A 21,427-nucleotide genomic window follows, 5' to 3' on the forward strand; every position below is an offset into this window, starting at 1 on the left:
GAATTTTTAGGATTATAATAATCCACTGGGTAGCTACAGTGCTACCCAATACATAGGGAATTACTGTAGCTTCCCAAGGCTCTCATGTATATTTAGGGTACCTGTTGTGGGAGCTATTTTGTGGTTTTTTCTGAAATTTTCCCTATATATAGGGAAGGGAACCATTATAGGGTAACTGCTACTAGTGCTCTTACACGTTAGAGAGCAAGGTACGACCACTGCATCAGGGGTATGTGAGTGTTACTGCTTTGTATCTAGCTTTGTCTTCTGAATAGTGGATATCCTGGGTTTGGCTGCCCCGGAGTGATTTTTCTCTTAATTGAGTGTCCATTTCGTATTTAATATTTTGTTGCACACTGTTCACACACACTGTTAAATTTAGAAGTCCATTTATTTTTCACAAGCTGGCTTGTAGGGCTGATCTAGTTCGAACTTAATTTTGGATTGGGTTGAGTTCGGCCTGTTGGCTTGGTCGGCTGAATCGAGTTGGACCTTGAAACCCGGTGATCCAATTTGAAACAAGTTTGTTAGTTTTTGTGTTGGCTACGTTCTGTTGGACAAAATCACTTCTATGTAATGTTGTTGTTTTCACAGGGATGCTGCTTTATCCAGATTCTACTCTTCAGCTATGTTCTTCAAGAAGATTCTATGAAGTTTTTAAGGAAGTTCATTTCGGTTCCCAGTCAGCAACATCCGTCCCGACGACGTGGTATTTTGTCCGGACATCCAGCTGTCCAAAGCACTATCTGTCCGGACGACGTGGATTCCCGTCCGGACCTTCCTCTATGTCAAGAAGCTTCGAACTTGAAAATAATTTATTGACTTCTAAAACAAACTAAGTGTGTGTTTGTGTGCAAACAAATATCTTAAATGCGAAATTTAAATGAGACAAGATATTTGTTACGAAGTAGAAACTTTATAAAAAGAAAAACCCACTCCGGGGCAGCCAAACCCAGGAAATCTACTATCTAAAAACAAAGCTAGTTACAAGACACTCGTACTCACATAACCCTATACAGGGGTCATACCTTTAACTCTGACGTGTAGCCCAATACGAACGCTTCCCAACCAGATCTTCTACCTAAAGGGGTTTTTGATGGATTCCTTTAACTTAGGGCCAACCCCTAAGATAGACTTCACACGAACACTTGAGCACACACTGGCACCGGCTTGAGAGTTAGCGGAACTTCGATTCTCCCTAAACACCCTCTCAAAGCACTATGGAATTCACCACCAAATTCTGTACAAAACCATAGACCTAGAGCCCCATATTTATAGGGCTTTAGAGACCTCAAAAACTGCTGAAAATTGGGACTCTGTCTGTTGAGCGTCCAGACAGAAGTTTGCCACGTCCGGACGGATTTATGTGATATCATTCAGAAACAGCGCAATTCTATCCTTATCAGGTTTGCGTCCGGACGGCTTGGCCGAGCGTCCGGACGATCTTCACTAAAACCTTTCCCCGTACAGATGGAATTCTAGAGGTATTTGAACTACTAAATATTGTCCGGACGTATTTCTGAGTTGTCCGGACTGTCTGTAAATACAAGACATCGTCCAGACGTGATGCAGAGTCATCCGGACGGATTGCAGATACTTCCCAAACAGTGTCGACTTCTGATTGACTGAGCGTCCAGATGGTGTTGCTCTGACGTCCGGACGTCTTCAATGTTTATCTGTAAGACACTGCGGGGCGTCCGGACGCCTTCAAAGGCCCGTCCAGACGGTTGCACAAGAACCTGCTGATTGTCTTGGTTTTTGCAAAGGACTCTTCATGGATAACTTCTAGAAGCTTGTGAACAATAGATGTCTGAATATATGAAGATTCTGATTTAAAAACCGTTGTCCAAATACATGAAGATTGAACAACTGACTGTCCTGTTAAAACGCAACCAAAATACTAACAAACTCCCCCTTTGGCCATTCCGGGACAAAAACACTTGACCGGTTTGAAAATACATTTCCGGTCTGAAACACCAAAAACAACAATAAAAAAATACTCTCCCTTTTTGTCACACAATGACAAAGGGTAAACAGAGTATTAAAACCATAAGAGTTTAAACAGTACACAAAGTGTCAACAAAAATATAAAATTGTTATGAAATTATGACAAAAAATAAATACTCAATCATCATCATCATTCATCGTGGGATGATGATATTTCAGGCATTCTTTGATGTCGATCTGGCTCTGCTCGACACGCTCCCCGATAAGATTGACTTCCCACTGAAGAGCAGACATGGAAGTCATGAGCTGTGCAAAAGCAGCCTCAATGTCAAACGAGGGAGGCACAACCTGAGATGATGATGATGTGGCTGCTGTGGGGAAATCTGGTGGAGGCTGAGGAACAGTGCCTTGAGCCTCGTGCCGTAACTGGGTATTAGACTTCATGAGAGTCTGTATGCCAAGGGGATCTGGAATCCATGAGCGAGGCAGATTTGAGTGATCAGACAGATTTGAAGACCAGACACCCAAATGACAGACTCATGTTCTTCTTATCGCGAACCTCGAGCATAGTATGCAAGATATGCTTGCATAGGCAAAATGGAGTCCGCATCACAATGACATATAGAAGGGTGGCCTTCTTGAGAGTAAGCTTACTCCACCGAGCTTGAGGCCAGATGTTTGTCACCACAATTTTTGCTAAAAATTGGTGCATAGGAGCGAAGGCACCGATGTTGATCTGGGAGTGGGACTTGTCCTCACGCTGTGGTCTCATCCCAAAGAAGTCATGAAGAAAATCAATGCTGGGAGCCTCATCAGGAAATGGAACTCCAGAGACTGGCAAAACAGGGACCCCGATCACTGAACTAATAAGCTGGGGGCCTATCAGAATAGTCTGGCCTCTGACCATAGTCTGCATAATCAGTCCATGACTATCATCCTGAGTGACAATCATATGGCCATAAAATTTCCGCACTAGTCTGGGAAAGGCCTGGCAGGCACAATTGTAAAGGTACTCCCAGTGGTTCTCCAGGAGCATCTGAGCAATAGGAAGCAGAACTGGCTCAGATATGCTCGGAGAAATTCCGCTCAAATAGGACCTGTCGTGATTGCATACGATGCAATCGGTCAGTAACTGATTCCTCAATTCTTTGTCTGGCTCAGGGAGGAGAACCGTCTGAAGACGTGTTTTCTGAATAAACACAAAAAAAAAATAAAAAAATCACAGACACAAATCCATGAAAATGTTAATAGCAGTTAGTCAAAAAAAAAAAGGGCATTATAACGGCTGTAAAATGGACTATCCAAAATTTTACAATATCAAGAAAACACAACCCAAACATATAGAGAACCAAATAGACATAATCGCAACCCAATTAATAGTATATTTTGAGAAAAAATACATATTAAACTCAAAATAATAAACACTTAAAAACAACCTATTTTAAGCAAGAAACCTTAAAATAAGGTAGTAAAAGAGTAAGAATATACCTGGGGTGGACATAAAATCCAAAGACGACGCGTGCACGTGAGAACTATGCATAAAAAACAGTGAGAAAATGCACAAGATGACAAAAACTAACCAAAAGAGGCAACAAAGTGGGCTGCGGTGCGGGGAGAAAGCGATTTAACCCTACGGGTTGCACCATCGAAACGGAACATAAGTGACGTCCGGACGAGGTACCACGTAAGAGATCGCAAAAACACGGTCGTCTGAACAACCAGAATCACCGTCCGGACATACAAGATAACCGTCTGGACGCTCCTACACACCGTCCGGACGCTTCACACACACACACACACACACAAAAAAAAAAAAAAAATCTAAAAAATTGAGGAAAACAGAGCAGAAAAATATTTCCCAAATAATTTCCAGAGCATGCATGTATATAACACTGATATCTTAGTTCAATTAGCATTCATAAAACATCCAAGATATAATTGAGAGTTATGTTTTAAACACCACAAAAATTTCCCTACGGAAGAACATTTCAATAGTAAACTTAACTCAAGCAATGCGTGTGTGTGTGAAGGCTTTCTCAATAAGGTATGAAGTATGCTGATATGACTTAAAACACCCGAATTTTCTAAATAAGAGAGAAAATCAATGTTAGATCAGTCAAAAGTCAAACCTTATTTTACTAGGGCCTAGCCACCCTCATTTGATACACTCCCCCTAAGCTGCAACAGTTTGTCTTTTACTTTGTCCGTTAGTGATCATCTATTTTCGCAGTGAAATGATCACTGACCATTTCTATAGGGACAAGTTCAAGAATAGATTTAGCATGAGCAGTGGATCTTTTTATTTATCCATGTTTATTCATTTTTGAATGCCTTTTATCACTTGGTGCTGCAACCTAAAAAGAATGCCAGAGTTTATGGGTTCTAGGTTCAACTAGCGAGTTGGTCAATTTGACCATCTTGGCAAAAAAAATCTCTCCCATTAAAAAAAAAAACTAGAAGCTACAAGTTAGAGGAGAGACACAATTACCTTAGGGGAGCCTTGAATAGTGCACATTTTTCATCGCAAGAGAAAAGCAACTATCTAGAATGGATGCCACTGGAAAATTTCGCAGATAAAAAAAAAATTCTCAGTTATATAAAGGCATTTTAAAAAAAAAATGCATCAGAAACTGAGACATCAGTTAAACATACATACGATATCTGGAAGTTATACAACAAGAAAAACTCTACATCCTTTTAACCCCCTTTTTTTTTAATAAAAAAACAAACATGCTTTCAAAATAAAGAGAGTTGGGTTGACCAAGCATGAAGGTGAAAACAAACCTAACCTCAGGGAGAGAGGTTTGAGAGTCACAAGATAGAAAAACAGCCCAAGAGGAATTATAGGAATAGAAAAAATTATTGCACAACAACATGCAAAGTATTTATTAGATGATCAGAATAAAGTAAACTATGCAAGTGTACCTATCATGCTCTAGGATTTAGGAACCAAAATCCTAGGCATGTGTGACCTTACCTACTAGGTAGGCTTGTTCCCTTTCGGGGAGTGGGTGTCCTCATCCTTGTCATGTCCTTCATTTTTCAGCTGTAGTGCCAGAAATCCGACCAGATCTTGCATGAAGGAACTGTCTGAAGGTGTTCCTTCACCGGAGATTTCCCTTTCTGCAGTCTTCTTGGGGACCCAAGTCTTTTTCGCTTGAGTAGGCTTCTACAGCTGTTGATGCTTTGGGACTTGATTTCTAGGCGGTGATTTAGGATGCTTGGAAGGCTTTAGTGGAGGACACCTTGGTCGTACATGACTGCTAACTCCGCATTGGTGACACATGGGAGTTTTAGGAGCCTGCCATTTTTTCTTCCTTTGAACTTGTCGATATGGGCAGTTAGGTCTGATGTGCCCTGGCTCATCACAGTGATGGCATGTGAGAGGCTTTCTTCTTATTGGAAGCTTGGCAGGAGGCTGAGGAATGAAACGAACTCCCATTTCCATTACAGCTTTTCCCTTATCCACTTTTGGGGGTGGAATATCAGGAATAACTGGTTTCACAAAAATGGTCTTCGAGGTAGAAGGAGTATCAAAAGTAGGAACATACCTGAGTCTGGTCTTGTCAGTTGGGCACTTCTGAATGGAGAGCATGCGAGTGAGCTTCTCGTCTGAGACTCTCTCTAGTTGTAACAGTGTCTCCAGTAGCCTCTCTTCTAAATCATTGATCTTTATGAGCATAGAGGTCTTCTCAGTCCTGTGGCTGTTCAGCTCTAGTACCTGCTGCTTTTATTTCTCTTTCAGCTTTAAGAACTCCACATATTGAAGTTGATATGCTGACTGCATATCTTCTTCTTCACTATTCTCATAATAGTAGGGCTGAGAATCCTCCTTATCTTCATATGGGGCAACGAATGCCAGGAATTTTTCTTTCTCAGGAGCTTCTTCTTCTTTCTCAAACTCATAGATGAGAGTTGCATTAAAGGCTTTCCCTCTTTGTTTCTTCAAATTTGCACATTCAGTCCTGATGTGCCCAAAACCTGAACATTCGAAGCACTGGGGACCCCTAGGATCTTTCTTTTCTGCTTCTTCTGTATCAGTTGTGTGAGGATCCTTTCTTAATCTGTCAGAGAACTTCTTCTTGAATTTATTATTCTTCATAAAGCGCTCGAAGTTCTTGGCTGCATCTTCATCAACATCGGAGTCTTCGTCAGAAGAGAATGCGGATTTCTTCTTTGATGCCTTAGATGCCTTGAGGGCAATTGTCTTTGCCTTTCTGACCGGAGGTAAGGAATATTTGTATGTCTGAAGAGATCCTACCAGCTCTTCAATCTTCATCTCCTCCAGATCTTTGCTTTCTTCAATAGTTGTTACCTTAATCCTGAAACGCTCAGGCAAAGATCTTAATATCTTTCGGATAAGTTTTACATCCGAGATTTGCTTCCCAAGACTCACCATCGAGTTACTTAGGTCGCTAACCTTAGTGTAGAACTCTCTGAATGTCTCTTCTTCTAACATTTTAATTTCTTCAAATTTAGAAATTAACATTTGAAGTTTGGCAGATTTTACCAGTTTTGTGCCTTCATATGTTGTTTCTAGAATTTGCCATGCATCTTTAGCAATTTCAGAATTTGAAATTCTTGCGAATTCATATGGTGAAAGTGCTTGACATAGTGCATGGAGGGTTTTATCATTCGAAAGCCTTGCGCTTGTTTGTGTAACAGTAATTTCGTTGGCTTCTTCTGGTTTAATCCAACTAGTTTCAACAATTTTCCACCAGACGTCAATTGATTTTAAAAAGAAGCGCATGCGGGCTTTCCAAAAGCCATATTTTGTCCCATCAAAGGGCGGAACTGAATTAAGATTTTGAGACATAATAATCAAAAAAACAAAAGTCAAAAGGATACACTCAAGAAATAAATCTAAAATAGAGTGTATCAAGCTCTGATACCAATTGAAAATAATTTATTAACTTCTAAAACAAACTAAGTGTGTGTTTGTGTGCAAACAAATATCTTAAATTCGGAATTTAAATGAGACAAGATATTTTTTACGAAGTGAAAACTCTATGAAGAGAAAAAACCACTTCAGGGCAGCCAAACCCAGGAAATCCACTATTCAAAAACAAAGCTAGTTACAAGACACTCGTACTCACATAACCCTATGTAGTAGTCATACCTTTAACTCTGACGTGTAGCCCAACACGAACGCTTCCCAACCAGATCTTCCACCTGAAAGGGTTTTTGATGGATTCATTTACCTTAGGGCTAACCTCTAAGATAGACTTCACACGAACACTTGAGCACACACTTGTACCGGCTTGAGAGCTAGCAGATCTTCGATTCTCCCTAAACACCCTCTCAAAGCACTATGGAATTCACCACCGAATTCTGTACAAAACCACAAACCTAGAGCCCCCTATTTATAGGCTTTAAGAGACCTCAATAACTGCTGAAAATCGGACTCTGTCTGTCGAGCGTCCGGACGGAAGTTTGCCCCTTCCGGACGGATTTCTGCGATATCCTTCAGAAACAGAGCAATTCTATCCTTATCAGGGTTGCGTCCGAGTGGCTTGACCAAGCGTCCAGACGGTCTTCACTACAGACGAAATTTTGGAGGTATCTGAACTACTGGATATCGTCTGGACGTATTTCTGAGTCGTTCGGACGGTCTGCAAATACAGGACATCATCCGGACGTGATGCCGAGTCGTCCGGAGGGATTACAGATACTTCCCAAATAGTGTCGACTTCTAATTGACCGAGCGTCCGAACGATGATGCTCTGACGTCCGGATGTCTTCAATGTTTATCTGTAAGACACTGCGGGGCGTCCAGACGCCTTCAAAGGCCCGTCGGGACGGTTGCACAAGAACCGGCTGATTTGTCTTTGTTTTTGCAAAGGACTCTTCATGGATAACTTCTAGAAGCTTATGAACAATAGATGTCTAAATATATGAAGATTCTGATTTAAAAACCGTTTTTTGAATACATGATGATTGAACAACCGATTGTCCTGTTAAAAAGCAACCATTACATAAAGTATTTTTGTTTTATCCAGAATGTAGCCAAAATACTAACAGAACTGCTCTAGCTTGCATCCGTCCGGACGTTTCAGTAGCACGTCCGGACGACTCTCAGTGTTCGATCAAGCTTCAAGATTTCATTCCAAAACACAGATATGGGAAGACTGCTGCAACCGTCCGGACGACGTGGATTCCCGTTCGGACGCGCTCATCCATAAAGCAACTATCGCAATTCAAATCTAGACGTCCGGACGCCAGTCATCATGGTCCGGACGCGTGTGTATCAAATATGGAAATTGCGTGCATCAGATCAACCGTCTGGAGGACCATCCTCCTGGTCCGGACGAGCGAAGCCTCTATATGGAAATTACTTGCAGCGAACGTGTGACCATCTGGACGACAGGGCAACACCGTCCTGATGCGGCTCTCAAATTGGAAAGATTTTTAGTGAAATTTTCAAAATTTCGGTCTCACAATTGTCCGTCCGGACGGCCTATGACCACCGTCCAGACGGTGCTTAGTTTTATCAAGCCAGACGCTCATTTGAACTGTTAGCCTATAAATAGAGGCCCCTAGGCTTGAGAACTACAAGAATTCAATATTGAATTCCATTAGTGCTTAGAAGGTGAGATTATTGACCTGAGTTGGTCTCTCTGAAGCCGTTACTGTGTGTGTTATTGTTGCGCTTAATCTGAAGTCTATCTTAGGGGTTGGCCCTAAGGTAAAGGATTCCATTGAAGACCCCTTCAGGTAGGAGACCTAGTTGGGAGGCGTTCATGTTGGGTTACATGTTAGAGAGCAAGGTATGACCACTGCATCAGGGGTATGTGAGTGTTACTACTTTGTATCTAGTCTTGTCTTCTGAATAGTGGATATCCTGAGTTTGGCTGTCCCGGAGTGGTTTTTCTCATATTGAGTTTTCCACTTCGTTAATAAAAATCTTGTGTTATTTAATTTTTGCATTATTTTGTTAACATATTGTGCACACACACACTTGCTTTATATTAGAAGTCAATTTCAATTTTTCAATTGGTATCAGAGCAGGTACACTCTGTTAAAGATTTATTTCCTGAGTACGATCCACATCTCTTTGTGACTTCTATTTTTTTATTACACCTTTTATCATGGATTTCTCTTAGTTATCTGAAGAAAATTGTGATATTGAGCTCTCTAAAGTTTTTGCTAAATTAGATAAACTTGTTTCTCCAAAAGAGCTAAAAAATGTGAAGCAAGAAAAAGAATATTTGATTGTTCAGTTATCTGAATCACATGCCTTGATTGACTCTTTGAAATCTGAGATACCATGTTGCTTAATATTATTGATGAACTTGAGAATAAATTGGCAAAATTCTTTAGTGATAATTTGAAAAGCATGCTTTATATTCATTCAGATATTTCTAACAAGCCTGCTTTAGTTGTTGATGATATGAGTACTTCTACTTCACATGCTTCGGATTTTGAATTAGATTCTGTTGATATTAAGCCTGTGATAGTAGATGCAGCTTGTTCTGAAAATTCTTGCTTGAATAATTGTGTGAAGCCAAAATCCAAAGAATCAGGAACACGAGATAAATTTGTTCCTACTTGTTACAATTGTGGGAAAATTGGTCATATTAGGCCAAACTATTATTTGTTGAAATACCACAGGCCTTGGATTAAGCAGGATGCTCTGAGGAAAAGTGAAATTGAAGATTCTTCCTCAGATAAATATGTTCCGCCCCATAGGAGGGATATATCTCAAAGAGGTAAGGACTTTGTTATTTGTGAAAATGCTAATCTTAAAATTACAGAGCCTTTCAAGAAGCATTTCAGCAAACGAAGTCAGCCTACCTGCTATCATTGTGGTGTCTCTGGACACATCAAGCTACACTGTCCTCAGATCCGACATCAGCAGCCTCGGATCAGGAAAACAGTGCAAAAGACAGGTAAGTCTAGCTCTAAACCTTCCAAGCCTCATCATGCTTTTCGGCAACAACGGCATTATCATCAAGGCATTTTCCCTCATGCCATCACTGTGGTAAGTATGGCCACATCAAAGCCGAATGCCTAGGATTTTGGTTCCTAAATCCTAGTGCATGTCAGGTATGTTTGCATTGCATAGTTGATTATGCCAAATCTTATTCATGCCTTGCACTTTGTTTGAGGAACCATTTTATCCCCTATATTTCTCTCTTGTTATCTTGAGAAACTTCTGCAGATATTTTTGTGGGGATGACAGTTAAAGCATGTCGGGCGGTTGCTTTTCTGTCTTGGTATTTCTAAACCTCTCTCCCTGAGGACAGGTTTGATTTTACCTTACATGCTGGGACTAGATGTCATTTCCTTTTCCATAAGCATGTCTTCGTTGTTTTTTTGTTTATTGGTTTTCAACAAAAAAATATAATAATAATAATAATAAAATAATTGGGGGAGAAGATGCGAAACTTTATTTTTTCTTTTGATAGCTTTTCAGATATTGCATGTGTTTTTTCCTAATATCTCAGTTCATTGTGCATTGATTAAATATGCTTTTATATGACTGAGAGTTTATGCATGATATCTGCTAAGTTTTCCTGTGGCATCTTAATGATAGATAGTTAATTTCCTCATGCGATGAAAATGTGCACTATCCAAAGCTCCCCTAAGGTACATCATTTTCCTCTCTGACTTCTTGCTTCTAGAAACTCTAATGAGAGAGATGTCTTTGATTAAGATGGTCAAATTGACCACATGCTAGTTGAACCTAGAGCCTAAAAATTCTGGCACTCTCTAGGTTGTAGAATCACTAGAATCAAGCAGTAATTCTTCAGTTTTCTGTGCTATATGCTTACATTCACTGCTTCTGTACTGAAATAAGCCTTGTCCTTCATAGTGCAAGTAAAATTCTACCTTGTCCTTCATGGTACAAGTAAAACAATTAGGTGCTGCATCTTAGGGGGAGTGTATCAGATGAGGGTGGCTAGGCCCTAGTAATTAATAAGGTTTGACTTTTAACTGATCTTTCATTGATTTTCTCTCTTGTCTAGAAAATCTAGTTGCTTTTTGTCATATCAATTAAATTCATACCTTTTGGGAAAAGTCTTCACACACACACGCACGCATTGCATGAGTTGAGTAATCTATTTAAAATTTCTATCTGCAGGGAAATTTGTGCTTATTGAATATTTAACTCTCATTTATATCTTTGTATATTTTTGCAATGCTATTTGACTGTTTTATCAGTTGATTATACATGCGTGTTCTAAAGCTAACTTTAGGGAAAAAATATTTTTCTACAAATTTTTCTCCAGTTTCAGATTTTCAGTGTGAAGCGTCCGGACGGACCCATTCTTATGTCCGAACGAGCGCAGTCTTGCTGTGTGCTATCCTAGCAGTAGCCGTTCGGATGGTTAAGTGACATGCCAGACGGGACCTCTACAGGTTTAAGACTTACGTCTCTTTTTCTGCCATACACACATCTTTGCATTTTTATTGATTTATCATTGCATGTTGTGTGTTTTTCTCGTGGATTTCTCCCGAGATTTTGGCATTCTTTGTATATCTCTTCTCATCCCATGATCTTCATTGTGTCTTCCGTTATTCTTTTAAGTTTTTGTGCTTTTAGAAAATTGGAATATTTGTTGGGATATTTTTGAGATAGTGTGCATGAAAATCCTATTTTGTCTATGTGTCGGGTTGATATTGATATATCTGGGTCATTTGGGTTGCGATCATTGTTTTTGTAATTCTTGGGCATCCAATTGACAGCTGTCCTAATACCACTTTCTTTTTGGAACTAACAGGATCTAATATTTCTTTGTGGTGTTATTTTTGAAAATAATTTTATTTAAATCTTTTCAGGAATATGTTGTCCAGCAGCTCCCAGCACAATATCTGACAGATGGATCCTTTGGAAAACTGACCATTGTTGAAGTCGGATGTTCAAATTCCAAAGGTCTCAGGATTAAGATGAACTTTTTCCCCTAGCTCATGCAGAGCCTTCCGTAGCATTCCCTCAGATCTGTATCAGTTAGAGGTTCAGTGGTAAATCTTCTCATTTATCTAGCAAACCAGTTGCTTAGAGGATGTCAATCTGCGGATAACCAGTTTTAGGCTTTGCAAAATCAAGAGATTGAAGATTTTTTAGTCCATGGTTCCCGGCTTCCTGAGCTAGAAGCCAAAGTAGTACAAATCCAGCTTTTTATACAGATTTCTCTCTGTTACTTGATTTCAGTGGATCAACAGGATTTGGTACTTGGAGGATTTTTTGTTCCTCTCTTTTGGGCCACTTGCAGACTCTTCTCTATTTTCCTATTGTTTTGAATTTTAGAACGTTTTTGTCTGTGGATATTATTACTCTATTTACCCTTGTCCTTCTGAGACACTTAGGGGGAGTAATTTTTAGTTTTTATTATTACTCTGTTTTACCCTTTGTCCTTTTGTGACAAAAAATGGGGAGTAATTTTTTATTTGGACCGGGATTGTATTTTTAACCGGTCAAGTGATTTTTGTCCCAGAATGGCCAAAAGGGGAGTTTGTTAGTTTTTGTGTTGGCTACATTCTGTTGGACAAAATCACTTCTATGTAATGTTGCTGCTTTCACAGGGATGCTGCTTTATCAAGAGTCTACTCTTCAGCTATGTTCTTCAAGAAGATTCTGTGAAGTTTTTAAGGAAGTTCATTTCGGTTCCCTGTCAGCCGTCCAGACGACGTGGTATTCCATCCGGACGCTCATCAGTCAGCAACATCCGTTCGGACGATGTGCTATTCCGTCTGGACGCCCAGCTATCCAAAGCATCATCCGTCCGGACAATGTGGATTCCCGTCCGGACCTTCCTCTGTGCTGAGAAGCTTCGAACTACTCCAGCTTGCATCCGTCCGGACGTTTCAGCAGCACGTCCGGACAACTCTCAGTGTTCGATCAAGCTTCAAGATTTCTTTCCAAAACACAGATATGGGAAGATTGCTGCAACCGTCCGGACAACGTGGATTCCCGTTCGGACGCGCTCATCCATAAGGCAAGTATCGCAATTCAAATCTAGACGTCCGGATGCCAGTCATCATGGTTCGGATGCGCATGTATCAAATATGGAAATTGCGTGCATCAGATCAACCATCCGGACGACCATCCTCCTGGTCCGGACGAGCGAAGCCTCTATATGGAAATTACTTGCAGCGAACATGCGACCTTCTGGACGACAAGGCAACACCGTCTAGACACGGCTCTCAAACAGGAAAGATTTTCAGCAAAATTTTTAGAATTTCGGTCGCACAGTTGTCCGTCCGGACAGCCTATGACCACCGTCTGGACGGCGCTCATTTTTATCAAGCCAGACGCTCATTGAACTGTCAGCCTATAAATAGAGGCCCCTAGGCTAGTGAACTACAAGAATTCGGTATTGAATTCCATTAGTGCTTAGAGGGTGAGATTATTGACCTGAGTTGATCTCTCTGAAACCGTTGTTGTGTGTGCTGTTGCTGCGCTTAATTTGAAGTCTATCTTAGGGGTTGGCCCTAAGGTAAAGGATTCCATTGAAGACTCCTTCAGGTAGGAGACCTGGTTGTGAGGTGTTCGTGTTGGGTTACACGTTAGAGAGCAAGGTACGACCACTGCATCAGGGGTATGTGAGTGTTACTACTTTGTATCTAGTCTTGTCTTCTGAATAGTGGATATCCTGGGTTTGGCTGCCCCGGAGTGGTTTTTCTCATATTGAGTTTTCCACTTCGTTAACAAAAATCTTGTGTTATTTTATTTCCGCATTATTTTGTTAACACATTGTGCACACACACACTTACTTTATATTAGAAGTCAATTTCAATTTTTCAAAGTTGTTAGTTTGTAATTGGCTACATTCTGTTGGACAAAATCACTTCTATGTAATGAAGCATTTAAACAGGGATTCAGCTATTCAGAGTTCTTCTAGAAGATTTTGCACAGTCTATAAGCCAGAGAAATCAGATCCCTTGTAGCCGTCCGGATGTCCAACTGTTCGGACGACGAGAACTTTCCGTCCGGACCTTCTTCTGTGTCAAAAATCTTTGAACTATTCCAGCTTGCATCCGTCCGTACGTTTCAATGGCACGTCCGGACGACACTCAGTGTTCGACCAGCTATGGGATTTCTTTCTAAAACACAGATATAGGAAGATTGCTGCAACCGTCCGGACAATGTGGATTCCTGTCCGAACACGCTCATCCATAAGGCAAGTTTCGCATTCAAAATTCAGATGTCCGGACGACCATTCCCTTGGTCCGGATGCGTGAAGCCTTAATATGGAAATTGCGTGCAACTGAAGTGCCACCGTCCGGACGACAAGGAAACATCGTCTGGATGCGGCTTAAATCGGGAAAGAATTTCAGCGAAATTTTGGAAAGCCGATCGTACAATTGTCCGTTTGGATGCCTTTATGTCTACCGTCCGGACGGCGCCTAGGTTTATCAAGCCAGAGGCTCATTTGAACCTACAGCCTATAAATAGAGGTCCCTAGGCTTGAGAACTACAAGAATTCGGTATTGAATTCCTTGGTGCTTAGAGAGTTATATTGTAGAGTTATTGTGCTGAGTTAGTCTCTCTTAAGCCGTTGCTGTGTGTGCTGTTGCTGCCTTGATCTGAAGTCTATCTTAGGGGTTGACCCTAACGTAAAGGATTCCATTGAAGACCCCTTCAGGTAGGAGACCTGATTGGGAGGAGTTCGTGTTGGGTTACACGTTAGAGTTCAAGGTACAACCACTGCATCAGAGGTATGTAAGTGCTACTACTTTGTAACTAGTCTTGTTTTCTGAATAGTGGATATCCTGGGTTTGGCTGCCCCGGAGTGGTTTTTCTCTTATTGAGTTTCCACTTCGTTAACAAAATTCTTGTGTCTTTTAAATTCCGCATTGATATTATTTTGTTAAAACTCTGTGCACACACACACTTGTTTTATATTAGAAGTCATTCTAAATTTTCACAAGTTTTGGACCAAGTTGAGTTGAGGGGTGATGATGGGCTTGGTTGGCCTATCCAGTTAAGCCTAGGTCAATAAATGGGCCGATTTGGATGGAAGCCCCATGGATTGGGTCGACCCAACGGACCGGGTCATGAAATTGGACCGAATTGGGTTGAAAAGGGTCTGAACCGAAATATAAATAAATAAAAAAAGGCCTGAAGAGGGTTGAATCGGACGATTTTTTTTGCAACCTTGCTGAATCAGTTGATGGTGCACAGGAACCAAACTAAATCGTTTAAGTAGGCTCTGGAATCGAACTGAACCGGTTGAGGAAGCATTGGAATGGAATTGAGCCCGATTGAAGATCCTCTGAAAATACTGAGTTCAAAATTGGTTGAACCCGATAAACTAGGTTGAAATGGTTGATGGTTTGGGTTGACATTAACCCATTGGAGTGGGTCACAGATTGGGTCAATCCAATCTGTGGAGCACACATGCACAATGGGCAAACAATGCGCGTATGGCGCGTGAATTGACTATAGAAGCTTGAGGCAGCATGTGGAGGCGCGTGGAAATTCCTGAGAGGCAAGTCTCGACGGATATAGACCCGGCGACGGTAGATATATTGGTTGGCATGAATTCTAAGGCGATTGGACCAATTTGGAGGCACGGGGCTGCACGGATAGTAGTCTTGGGTGGGGCGTGGAGTTGTCGATGGTGTCGCACCTTTCTTAGATGGACAGATGTGTACCTTGCAAAGTTGATTCTGGTATCAATTTTCTAAAATGAGATGTGGTGATGGTGGGAAGACGGAAGTTATTGATAGCGGCGATAGAGGCGTTGGATAGCATTTGTTACAACTAGAACTATGAGATAGTTAGAGAGATCTGAAGTGTCAAAAGACGTTTGTTGAAAGTCATAGAAAAGTGGCTCTCATATCATGTTAAATATATTGAAGAATAAAATATAAAAGAGTGCATAGAATTGTATCACATAACTCTCTATTAATAGAAAGAGAATGAGTAGTAAGTAAAAAATCATAAACTAAATTAAGTAGAGAACAAATTCTATTACGAAAGACAATAAATCATAAATAATAATATTAAATATTCTAACATGGACAATGGTGAAGTACCAAAATGTAGAATGCCCTTTTCTACTGAGAAACGCCCTTAATATGAGTGTAATATTTTTCTTTTAGCTATATGCGTTTGCATACACGATCCCAAAGTTTTGTTATTTTATTTATTTTTTTCAATCTTGTCCTCCCAAATCTCAAATGTTGGCTCTGCCCTACACAAAGGGAACATTTGATCTATCTATATTTTAAAACCATGAAGTAATTTTAGAATCTATTTTATGTTAATGAACTCAATTAAATCAAAAGTGTAATTCAATTAATCATAATGATATAATTAATTGAATCCGAACCAATTTATGTATACAGTAATAATAAATGTTAGACTAATAATTTTTTAACCACTTGCTTATGTGTCGGCATGTGTTGAAGTCACTACAATCACTAAAATAAATTTAATATCTTTCGATCAAATAAATATTAAAATAATTATAAATCTAGCATTTTGTTACCAATAAACTCATTTGACGTGTTTGGATTCGTGCCTGATCCAAGATTCATGAAACTTGGGGGTCAAGTTGGGTGATATTATTGTGTATACCGAAATAATTCTTAGCCATGCACTCGTCTAGCATGACCATCCCAAACGTGCCATTTGCCAAGGAAAACTTACAACAACCCAAAAAAAAAAAAAAAAAAAAAAGAAAAAGAAATTCCCTATGTAAAAGTAAATATTCTCGTACAATTAATATTTAATTTTTTGTTTTACAAATACTAATTATAAACACTGATTTTTACTATATTAAATGTCAGTCATATAATAATTAACTAAAATTAAGATAAATGAAGCTACCAAGATTTAATAATTAGTTAATATATATATATATATATATATTAATTTACTAAAGTAAAATAAAATAAATAAATAAACAGACAAAACGTTCACGTGTGTCATTTATTACAAACGGGCTATAAAAGAAACAAAACGGGAATGCAATTACCACAAATCCACAATGTTTTCTCTAAAAGACATGCCCTCCACGGCGTCCACGCTGTTCTCCGCCTATGCTTCCGTCGCCGCCTCCATGATGCTGGTCCGGTCCATGGTCAACGAGATCGTCCCCCACGAGCTCCGCGCATATCTCGGCTCCGCCTTGAACTACCTATTCACCCCCCTCTCCTCCACTCTCACCCTCGTCATCGACGAGTGCTCCGGTATGACCCGCAACCAGCTCTACGAAGCCTCCGACGTCTACCTGCGCACCAAGATCAGCCCCGCCACGGAGCGCCTCCGAGTCAGCAAGACCCCGCGCCAAAAGCACATCAGCGTGGCCATCGAGAAGGGGGAGGAGATCAACGACAGGTTCGAGAACTTCCACGTCAAGTGGCGGTTCATCTGTACCGAACCCAAGAACCAACGCTCCGGCGAGAAGCGCTTCTTCGAGCTGATATTCAACAAGAAGTTCAAGGACCAAGTGCTCAATTCTTACCTGCCCTACGTTCTTCTCAGAGCCAGCGCTATCAAAGAACAAGAGAAGGTTGTCAAGCTGTATAACCGCGATTGTCCGGCCGACGACATGGACGGAGGGGGTTCGGGCATGTGGGGTTCCGTCAATCTGGAGCATCCGGCCACATTCGACACTTTGGCCATGGACCCAGAGCTCAAAAAGGCCATCGTTGACGACTTGGACAGGTTTGTGAGGAGGAAGGAGTTGTACAAGAAGGTGGGTAAGGCTTGGAAGAGAGGCTACTTGTTGTACGGTCCCCCTGGTACGGGTAAATCGAGCTTGATTGCGGCCATGGCCAATTACCTCAAGTTCGACATCTATGATTTGGAGCTGACCAGTATTTACGGCAACTCCGATCTGAGGAGGATTTTGTTGTCCACCACCAATCGGTCTATTCTGGTGATTGAGGATATAGATTGCAGCGTGGAGATGCAAGATCGCCAAAATCCTCACGAGCTTCAAGCTTGTTCCTCCAAGGTTAGTAAAGTTTTACATTTGTCGTTTATTTATAAACTAATCGCTTTTGTTCGAGAGAAATGAGAAGCATAATCATGGAAAGATTAATTATTATTTAAATGAAATCCAAATCTTTTAATTAATATTTTCGGTTGATAGATTTACCAAGAAAATCCATCGCTTTCAAAACAAACAGCTTTGCCTTTTGGTTCAGCGATTCATGTATTTGCTGGCCCTTCAATTTCTGAAAACACATCTTATTGCCAGCTTCGTTAATAATTTTTTTTTTTTTTTTTTTTTTTTTGAGAAATTAGTATTGATTTCATTCCTATCACGGAGAGAAACTACAGCAGAAGCTCTAAAAAACCAGAGATGAACACTATGATAAAACAATAGACTTAATACAATCTAACCATATCCTATTACCTCCCTGAATAAATATTGTTGGTATGTTTGGCATGTGAGGGAGCACAATAGAATAGTGGGAATGAATTTTTTAGTTCGTAAAAAGTGATGGATGTAATATAAAGAAAAATGAATTTGCATAGAAAAGTAAAAAGGTTTTATATTGTAGTGAATTTTTTTATTTAAATAGTAAAAAAAAATGAAAAAAGTTAAAATATTTTGATGTCGATTGTTTTTTAAAAATGTAAAAATTTGGAAAAAAAAGTTAGAATGCACGATTTTGCATTGTTTGTGTAACTTGCCAAACATTCCCGTTGTGTTTATGTTAATTATTTATGCTAATCTGATAATATATTCTGTTATGTTGCTGTTAGGATAAAGAAAAACACTAATTATATGTACGATATAATTCTAAAACTTGAGACGAAGGGAGGGGATGGCATGTGATGACCATGAGAGAAATATTAGAGGTACCAAATTTTTTATTAAAAAATGTGTATTAAGATTATGTGGAGTTTATTCGTTAATACCTGTAGTATTTTTTTTGTTTTACTAATTGTTTTGATCATCTTTAATAAATAAGTTTCATATCATCTTGATACTCATATCTTGGTAAAAAATTTGATACCCTTAATATTTATCTGACTATAACCCTCCTCTATTTTAAAGATTTTATTATTATAATATATATATAAATAGCTAAATTTATATACTTAGCCTAAAATAAATAAGCTTATCCCTTACCAAAAAAAGATAAAAAGCTTGGCCTTGGCCTTATTATAACAAAAATTATTTTATACTTAAGCTTTAAATAGCTCAAATCTATCATGAACAACCTAAATCTATTATTAAAAAAATTAGGCATGATCAATAGTCTTCAAGAACAACGTAAGAGTTTTTAATGCAACAAAGACAGTAACGTTGAAGCTGAAGCGACACGGTTATGGCAAAATGTTAAGTTCCATTTTAATAGGTGTTTGAATTGAAAATTAAAATGTATTAAGAAACAATTATATTTATATTTGATTTTGTTAAAAATGAATGGATACTAATTTTATTTATTATATATTAATTTAATCTTCAATAGTAATATATTTTTTATTCATACTTTGACCCATTATCTTAAAATATTTCTCATTCACGCTTTGGCCCATTCCAATAAAAAAATTCGCATGTCCCTGTTTAAGTGTGTTTAAGAGCTCCACACAGCTTCCCTTTGATTTTCCTTAAATTTAGAAAACAAAACTACTTTTTTCCTATCCAAATACACTGCACAATAGCCTCCTTTATCTTTTTCTATATATTAAATATTCTTTCTTTACAAATATAAGTTCTTACCTATCCTCAATTTTTTTTTCACAAAATTTCAACTTAATCCCCAATAAAAGGCAAAGAGATGAGAGATGAACGATGAAAGAGAAATATTATGTATTAAAATAATGGATAGGGAAACTCATTTAGTTTTCTACACATTGAGTAGAATTGTAACATTCTCAATACTTAAGAAATTGACAAGGTATTTGTCGTGGGTGGTTTTTTGTAATTTATATGTGGGCAAGGGAATGAGCAATATGGAAGCTGTTTGGAATGCTCTAAAAGGACTAGTTAAATTACAATCAGAACTTTTTATAATCACTTATAAATTTCAATCTTGTATAATAATGAACATGATTTAGCACTTATAACCTCTTTTATAATTTAGGGAAAAATACACATAACCCTTTCAAATTACTACCTCATTGTCAATGTCTTTTCCAAACTACCAAATTATGTCAATTTTTTCCCTAAACTATTGAAAAATGTCAATGTCATCCCTAATGACAAAAATACCCTTCATAAAATTATTAATTTTTTAAAAAAAAAAAACTAAAATAACAAAAAGTTATACAAAACAAAAACAAAAACTTTAAAAATAAAATAAAAAATAAAAACCGGTTTTTTTTTGTTTGTTTGTTTTTTAAAAAATTTCAGTTATTTTTTTTTTTTTAATTTGTTTTTTAAAAAGTTATTTTTTTTATTTTTTATTTTTAATTTATAAGGATATTTTTATCTTATTGAAAAAAAAAATTAGGGTCATTGTTGCCTTTTTGTTAGTCTTAAGGGAACATTGACATATTTTAGTAGTTTGAGGTGGGACATTGATACAAATTAATAGTTTAAGAGAGACATTAACAATTGAGTGGTAATTTGAGAGATATACGTGTATTTTTCCCTATTATTTATCTTTCTAAGTGGATCTTATGAAGTTATGATTTTGCAGTTGACGCTTTCAGGTCTACTGAACTTCATTGACGGTTTGTGGTCAAGCTGTGGCGACGAACGGATTATTGTGTTCACCACGAACCACAAGGATCGGCTTGACCCTGCCTTGCTGCGTCCTGGTCGAATGGATGTGCACATTAACATGTCATACTGCACTAGTCATGGGTTCAAAATCTTGGCCTCTAATTACCTCGGCATTCATCAGCGCAGCACCCACCACCTCTTTGGAGAAATCGAAGGCCTAATAGACAGCACAGAGGTCACCCCAGCCGAGGTTGCCGAGGAGCTAATGAAGAGTGATGATGCCAATGTTGCTTTTGGAGAGCTTGTTAATTTGCTCAAGCGTAAGAAGGTTGCAAGCAATGAAATTAAAAATGAAGAAGGGACTAAGAAGACTGGAGAAGATCATGAAGCAAAGAGGTTGAAACTGATGAGAATTGCTAGAAATTTTAGGAGAAAAGCTGTGAGAGGAAGAGGAAGAGGTCGAGGTCGCAGCCGATGAGCCGACAAGTGTAAAACATTTTGAGAAATGCTACACTTTTTCAGTAGTTAGTTATCAAATGAAACAATAAATTTCATGTAATGGTGACATATCATTTAGAAAGCAATGTGTGATAGTTGTAGGATAAAAATGTGGTATATACAAAACAGATTTGTGTCGAAAGAATGTCTCTAGTTTGCTACAGTCACTTGATACTTGATAGCATGGTCCTAGAGTTCATGCTGGGGAATGTCTCTAGTTTGCTACAGTCACTTGATAGCATGGTCCTAGAGTTTATGCTAATCAATGCCCCCTGTACCCGCTAGGTACCATCCCTTTGCTTATTGATGTGTCTGTGAAAAGTTTGGGCAGGATCTGAAACTTCCGTAGTTCCATGTTTTCAGGTAAATATTTTTTAACCAGGTTTTATTCTTCTGAG

General features: G+C 38.9%; 2 protein-coding genes across 3 annotated transcripts; one reads left to right on the top strand and one right to left on the bottom strand.

The window, feature by feature from the left end:
* Window positions 1–937: 937 nt before the first annotated feature.
* LOC133865996 (uncharacterized) lies at window positions 938–16,995 on the bottom strand. Of its 2 annotated transcripts, XM_062302538.1 has the most exons (3): window positions 16,878–16,888; window positions 4,436–4,504; window positions 938–3,136 (listed from the first exon to the last, which is right to left on the bottom strand). In XM_062302538.1, exons 2-3 carry the CDS (start codon window positions 4,460–4,462, stop codon window positions 2,447–2,449), a joined length of 717 nt encoding a protein of 238 aa, XP_062158522.1. In that variant the 5' UTR covers window positions 4,463–4,504; window positions 16,878–16,888; the 3' UTR covers window positions 938–2,446. The 2 variants fall into 2 exon arrangements, 1 of the variants encoding a protein (XP_062158522.1); XR_009899850.1 differs by lacking the exon at window positions 4,436–4,504 and having other exon boundaries at window positions 16,878–16,995.
* Window positions 16,868–21,174, top strand: LOC133865995 (AAA-ATPase At2g18193-like). Its single transcript, XM_062302537.1, has 2 exons — window positions 16,868–17,861; window positions 20,506–21,174. Exons 1-2 carry the CDS (start codon window positions 16,890–16,892, stop codon window positions 21,007–21,009), a joined length of 1,476 nt encoding a protein of 491 aa, XP_062158521.1. The 5' UTR covers window positions 16,868–16,889; the 3' UTR covers window positions 21,010–21,174.
* The last annotated feature ends 253 nt before the right edge of the window (window positions 21,175–21,427 follow it).

Source organism: Alnus glutinosa, chromosome 4, assembly GCF_958979055.1.
Source record: "Alnus glutinosa chromosome 4, dhAlnGlut1.1, whole genome shotgun sequence".
Classification (NCBI taxonomy): domain Eukaryota; kingdom Viridiplantae; phylum Streptophyta; class Magnoliopsida; order Fagales; family Betulaceae; genus Alnus; species Alnus glutinosa.